This window comes from Erigeron canadensis, chromosome 7 (genome assembly GCF_010389155.1).
Source record: "Erigeron canadensis isolate Cc75 chromosome 7, C_canadensis_v1, whole genome shotgun sequence".
Lineage (NCBI taxonomy): Eukaryota > Viridiplantae > Streptophyta > Magnoliopsida > Asterales > Asteraceae > Erigeron > Erigeron canadensis.
Window position 1 is genome coordinate 9,016,808 of NC_057767.1, and position 7,297 is coordinate 9,024,104.

At 29.8% G+C, this 7,297-nt stretch overlaps 1 protein-coding gene across 1 annotated transcript; it reads right to left on the reverse strand.

The window, feature by feature from the left end:
* Nucleotides 1-4,144: 4,144 nt before the first annotated feature.
* On the reverse strand, nucleotides 4,145-6,433 carry LOC122608238 (protein JINGUBANG-like). Its single transcript, XM_043781327.1, has 2 exons — nucleotides 6,069-6,433; nucleotides 4,145-5,246 (listed from the first exon to the last, which is right to left on the reverse strand). The coding sequence occupies exons 1-2, from the start codon at nucleotides 6,359-6,361 to the stop codon at nucleotides 4,187-4,189; spliced, it is 1,353 nt and encodes a 450-aa protein (XP_043637262.1). The 5' UTR covers nucleotides 6,362-6,433; the 3' UTR covers nucleotides 4,145-4,186.
* Between the last annotated feature and the right edge of the window lie 864 nt (nucleotides 6,434-7,297).

Here is a 7,297-nt window from a genome sequence, read left to right on the forward strand (position 1 = left end):
ATAAATAAAGTATTAAGGGTTTAAAAGTGTAAATTGTTGATGAAAAACAAAAAAGTATAAATTAATGAGACTTTTTGTACAAACTAATATAAATAATATATAATAATCTATTTGGATAATGATTATTAGAATTTATATTAAGATTAAGATAAGAAAATTAAGATTAATTTTTTTTTTTTTAAATCCTCTCAAATTGATGACTAAAAATAAATATAAATGAAGTATTAAGGGTTAAAAATGTAAATTATTGATGGAAAACAAAAAAATATAAATTAATGAGACTTTTTCTACTAACTAATATAAATACTAATATAATAATCTATTTGGATAATGATTATTAGAATTTATATTAAGATTAAGATTAAGATAAGAAAATTAAGATTAAAATTATATATAAAATAAGATTTATATTTTTATCTAATACATAAATATAGTTAGTTGGCATGTTTATCCATAATAACTTTATCTTTATTTGATAATATAGATAACTCGACTATGAAACATTGTGCTAGGTTTTAATATATTAAATAAGATTTATATTTATCTAATATATAGATATTTAATCGGCAAATCTTTCCATAATAACTTGTTAATATTTATTTACTTATCTAATTAAAGTCAAAAAAGTCAAAATTAAAATTTGAAGAAATTGAGAGCTGTGATTGGTTAATAAGTTATTAGAGCAACTGTGTTTTAGAATAATAAAAGATTTTTGAATTAAGTTAAAAATATAAATTAGTGATAAAAAACTAAAAAGTGTAAATTATATTAATTATTTTTTAATTGGGTTAAAAGTGTATATTATTGATGGGAAATCAAATGTGTAAATTAACTTAATTAATTTTGAGAAATTGAGGGTCGTGATTGATCAATTGAGGTTAGCCTTTTAGTTATATAAAAATAAAGATTTATACCGTTTAAAAACCTAGAGATATTATAATGTAATTTATTATTAATTAGTTCAAGTAATTGTTAAGTTATAACCCCTGAGATTGACCTTTTGCGGATATTACTAACGTGTGTATTAACTTAATTATTTTTGTTATCATATCTAATCATTATGATCACTATCACGTATCATGATAGTATCATCCCAGATATCAATGGTAGATTTTGTTTGTAGTTTTCTGTTCGGGCCCTACCTTATACCTGCAAGTTTTAATATTGCGTTTATTTTTCCTGAATTAAAACAATAATGCATAAATATATTTTAGGCCTACGACAAGGGAGGATTTCTCACGTACTATATAGTGAGTTAAACATGATAACATTGAAGTCATGTTATTATTTTTTTTCCTGTTTAAGATATTTGGGAGAAACAAGTTAATTGTATTGAGATCTAAGCGTATCAATCAGAATTGTAGAAATCAAAGAGAAGCTAAAATCAAGTTTTATTCAATGCAATACGATTATGAAAAAGGAATATACAAAGGAGTTCAAATTAACAACCAGTCTAGATAGTTGGAATCCGTTTGATGTCGTAAATAGTATAGCCGTGTAAGTATCGATGCCGGTGTTTGTGAATAAAAGTTATTTAAAATAAGAAAAAGAAAAAAAAGAGTAGTTACAAGTGCTAATTGGGAAACCAATATGAGCCTAATTAAACTGAAATGGGGTGTAAGCATTACAATGCTCAATTTATAATGATGACAACTTCCCTCAAACTCACCATGGATAAACTAACAAATTTTAATAAAAGTAAATGATTGTATATGTTTTTCCATCTGAGTTATGCAAGTGCATAACCTCGTGCTTCATTATGTCTTCCTCATATGATATTGAACGTAAAAATGGTGATTCTTGGTTAATAAATTAAGTACTGTTATGGTATGTTGTAATAGCTCTTCTCTTAGGCGCTAGAAGGCTCTTCCGCTGTGTTTTACGGAGTAGCTGCGTCTTTTGAGACTTTTGATTCGAATAGTTATGTTGCCAAAGGAGAAGAAAATAATTTGATAAAAGGGTTGTAATAGTTTGATAAAGAGTTAAAAGGACAATTAAAGAATAAATAGAGATAAAAAACGGCTGCTCCAGTTAACCCACACTTATGAGGTCCAATTAACTGTTGTCGAGACCGACCGGCCCAAGACAAGACGGGTTCAATACAAATGACAGGATCGGCCTTACTAATGATCCAACTGGTCTGGTCGGGTCATAAAAACATTGATGTTAGTTTAAGAAGCGGGTGACGAGAATGTGTCTCTTTTTCTATTTATATTTTTTTCCCCTGAAGGTTCCAAGTATATATGCACGGCCTTGATCCGTTTCCATTTCTATTAACCACCAAACTAGCCCAAATTAATGTCATGTTGTGGTCTTCATATTTTCATGTTCCAATCTAATTAAGTAATTGTAAATATGAGCTAATTGTTACTTACATCAAACAGCAAGTGAAATATCATCTATACAATCAATTACTAGTTTAGTAGTTTACTACTCGATGTTTTCTTTAATAGCCCAGAATATTATTATTATTATTATAAATATAAACAAAAAGAGCTAGACAATTACAAGTGTTAACTAACAAAGGATTATGTATCCATTGATTACAAAAAAACATGGGTCTTACTATTTATATTTGAGACAAAAAAAAATAATTAACACTTTGATGACAAAGATCTTTCTGATACCAATCCTTCTTGCCATATGAGTTGATTGCGGAACTTCCAAATTGCCCATAGTGTGACCCCAATAATGAATTCTAAATCTAGTTTTTTTAAGTTGTAATATATTTTTCCAATTAGATATAAGGATTTCAAAAAAAAAAAAAAAAAAAAAAAAACAATTAGATCTTAATATGATGTTTCGGATGCTAACTACTAATAATTAACTTTGAAATGTTTTAAGTAATGAACTCCAAACATATCATTGTAGGTAGGGGTGAGACGGTTCGGTTTTGGTTTGGTTTGGTTTTTGACTAAAACCAAAATTGAACCGTTATAATTCGGTTTTTGAAAACTAAAACCATTGGGTTTCGGTTTTTTCGGTTTGGATCTATTTCGGTTCGGTTTTAATCGGTTTTCAACCACTTGTGATTAATTAGGTTAAATTGAGCTTCAAAAGTTTATAAGTTTATACCCTATAATTACACCTTAGTTAATTTCAACAAGTTTTCAAAACAATATTAGTAATAATAACGCTACAACAATGACAACAAATCCATAAAAGTACGTTGTATAAATTCAAACAAATTTTATATATAACTATTTATATCTTTTACGCGTTGTTTAATTATACGATTATTAAAACAAATTAATTTTGTTGTGTATTTTCACTTAAAACATATATATATTATTATACACACCTAAAAATGCAAATATAATAACATATTTATCAAAAATTAATAATAAAATGATATAAATATAAAATAAAGTAAAAATATAGAAACCAAAACCGAACCACAACTTTCGGTTTTTAGAAAACCAAAACCAATGGTTTTTGGTTTTTTCGGTTCGATTTTTTCAGTTTTTATGGTTTTTTCGGTTTTTGGTTCAGTTTTTGTTCACCCCTAATTGTAGGTAATATATTTACTTATAGAAAAATTTTAACACAGCTAACTATCAAAAAAAAAAAAAAAAATCAAATCAAATGATTTCAATATTAACAAAAAAAAATACATATATGGACTAGCTACATAGACTAACTTTATAACATTTCATGATAAAAAGGTTTTGTCTAGTAATTAATTATTATATTTTAATATCAAAAGAAAATTTAAAAAGTATGTTGTCTAATTTACGACAAAACAAAAGGTTATACAGGTATATTACAAATCTAGAGCTTCTAAAGTTCTAAGGAAACTAAAATTATACTTTCATTCAATATTGTCGTGACAGGAGATTATGTTACCTTATTTTTGTGTTCTGTTACTTCGTAGTTAAGATGTTAAATCACATAAAATTGTGAACACCCGAATTATCATAGCGGCTTCTTTTCATAAACTTGAGATACTACCATAATTTAATTTAACCCTTTGCTATGCATGTGTTTGTTAACATACATCCATATGCTTTGCGACATTTAGGACCTTATTTGGATCTATAATTATCCTATCAAGTTTAAATTTAACTCATCATATAAATTAAGTTAAACCATAAAATATACAAATAATGAGTAAAATTCCCCACTCTTCAAGGCCCATTTCAAGTGTTCAAAACCAAACTAATAATCACCAATTCAATCTCAAACATCAAGATCTAACATAAGGCAAGATACTCATTTGTTGTTGCATCTCCGGAGCCTTTTCGGACACATTCCATACCTTTACTGACTTATCTAAACTACCACTATAAACCACCCATTTCGACTCACCGGAACTCCCTTTCGTCTCCCGTTCCACCGCTAAACACTTCACCGGTCCGGTATGCCCCGTCAGCACCGACAAACAGTTATGCATACTCCCATATCTTTTCCATACACATATTGTTTTATCAGCCGAACCACTAAACAATAAGTTTCCAGCTGCCGATAAACACAAAACAGCCAATTTATGTCCCTTCAAAAGACCACCATGAGATAACTGTTTTTCCCATTCCCAAAAGTTAACCAACCCGTCCGACAACCCGGCATACACAAAAGAACCGGTTTCCGACACGGCCAAGGCCGTCACCGCGCATTCTTGATTTAACAAAGTTTCAACGTGGTTATGTTTTGTTTGTTTTCCTTGTCCTTCACGTTTCCAGACTTTCACGGATCCATCTGCGGATCCAGTGAACACCAGTCTGGAATTTTTGCACATGACGACGCTGTTTACAGCGTCTTCGTGTGCTTTTACTGACTCTAAACATTTAGAGTTGGATATTTTCCAAACTTTAAATGTCCGGTCCCATGAGCCCGAATATAAAAGACCTTCTTCTTCGTCAATACTTAGACAAGAAATCGCATCACAATGTTTCATCCAAAGTGTTGTGCACTTTCGTTTTATTTCAACGTAATTTTTAGGCCTCATTGACGACTTTAAAATGTCGAAAAACGTTGGGAATGTTCCGATACGTTGATGGATGCTTGGATCTTTTCGGCTTTTCTTCCAAACTCGTACTTTTCCATCTTGATGGCCGGTGAATATACGATCACCAGATAAGATAATCGCTTTCACAAGCCCACTACTGGACTTAAACGCGGTGAACTCCTTCAAATTCCTCCATACACGGATGTTTTTACTGTCGGATCCGGTGTAAAGTAAGTCGCCAGTCGCGGCTAGGGAATATATGTGGCCTTCCTCCCGAAAAAGTGACCCGACGAGTCCTTCCCTATAACAAGCATACAAATTGTACACGTTAATTTTATATACGTTATATTAATATTATTTCATTCTTATACTCCCTCTGTCCCAATTTAAATGTCACGTTGACTAACTTTGACCGTAAATAACTTTGTTTGTACTATATAGTAGTTGATGAAACTTATATGAACGAAAAGTACATTAAAAACTCAATCCATTTATATATTTTATATCAAGTGTTACATGACACAAACAAAGTTATTTACGGTCAAAGTTAGTCAACGTAACATTTAAATTGGGACGGAGGGAGTAACATTATTCACATTTATTTATGTACACGTTAAATAGATCAATCATTGTACGTTTTGTCACAATAAAATTTTAAAAAGGCCAATATTCATTGTTGAATGTCACGATAAATAAGTTATTATGTGTAGGGACCTTATTTTGATTTTTTTTTTTTTTTAAGAACCATGAACGGCTAAACTTTATATTGGATGACATTTGTTTTTTGTTTTTTTCATTCACATATGAAACGTTATAAAAATATATGTTGCAGAAGAAAATTTTTTTTTCAAAACCTTATATATAGCCGTTTGTCACATGTGAACATAAAATGTAAACAAATTCATTCACAAGTTCACAAAATGCTACTTTGAAGATTTCTTCAAAAATTTTCTTTTATAACATACATTTGTATATCATTTCACATGTTAATAAACAAAAAAAACATATGAACAAATATATAATTTAAAAGTTCTTATGGTTCTTAAAAAAAAAATTGTTTACAAAATAAGGAAACTCATTATGTGTATATATGTCAAGAATATAATAATGCATAAGTATGTACCTATCTTTTTGTTCTTCATTCTTGTGGTGGCTTGAACTATCAATTACACCACCAAACCAAGGAGATGCATGGAATGGAGAGCTTTGGTTCCATGGTGACATCAAAATGGGTGAAGCGTCACTACTCATACGATTATGGTCGTAGCCAGAGAAGTTGCTAGGACGGTTGCTAAAGTCGTCATCAGCGGTTGGAAAAGTTGAAAAGAAATTTGGGTCCGAATTATTGTTGTGTTTTGGAGGCAAAGACGGTGACTCCCCCAATGACATTGTGACTCTTTGTTCGTCTTCCGGCATTCAAGATTGAATTTGTTACAAGGTGTTTTGATGATGAATATATTAAGAATGGATGAAAGAGCGAAAAAAGGAAGAATGCGTAAAGGGGAAAATGAGAGAAATTGTTGGGAGGAAGGTATAAATACAAATTATTGAAGTTGGAGGGGTTTAAGGATATGATGCCACGTGTAAGTTGTGGAAAACGTAATTGTGAAGTGAAGAGGGAATTTCGAAGCTCCATACATTCTTTCTTGGTTGTTACTATTTACACAAATTTATCAGATAGCTAGATAAACACATGTAGACATTTTGTTTGTTTACTTAACTTCAAGCTAGATTTACGAACGCATAAAGTATAAACGAATATAAAATTAAATGTATTTATGTTCGTTTGTTGAGAAAATTGACATGTTTATCTTTGTTCGTTTGTGTTTATGAATCACAAAAATAAACCAACCAAGGAACAAACAAACAAACACATATTTCATATAATTTTAGTGTCTTTTCGATAATTCGCCGAAAGGGCGTTAGTTTATAAAATTGATGTTAAAAAAAAAAAGGAACAAACAAACACATGTAAAGCATAAATATATTAAATTTGTAATTTTACTTAGTTTTTTTTTTTTTGTTTTTACCGATTATATATTGGTTGTTTTGGTGTTACTTGGATTTATAGGTTATACGATAAGTTAATGTTGGTAGAACCTATAAACAGTTTTAGAATTGATTAAGAGATACAATTTGGTTTAGAGTTACTTTTACTTTAAGGGGTTTGCTAAATACAGCCCTTAGGGTTGTGTTTAAGGTGCATAAATTGTTTGTACATTTACCATGAAAATTAGGGGGTGGACTTTTAATATTGAAGGTACAAGTTTTTTTATGCACGTTAAATACAACCCTATGGGTTGTATTTAGCATTTCCCTTACTTTAATTAGCTCTATAGATTTTCTAAGTAA

Bases quoted from the DNA above. Each gene is read 5' to 3' on its own strand.
- LOC122608238 (XM_043781327.1), bottom strand. From the start codon at position 6,361: ATGCCGGAAGACGAACAAAGAGTCACAATGTCATTGGGGGAGTCACCG. The intron at 5,247-6,068 runs GTACATACTTAT...TGCTTGTTATAG, and splicing joins AATGAAGAACAAAAAGATAG to GGAAGGACTCGTCGGGTCAC.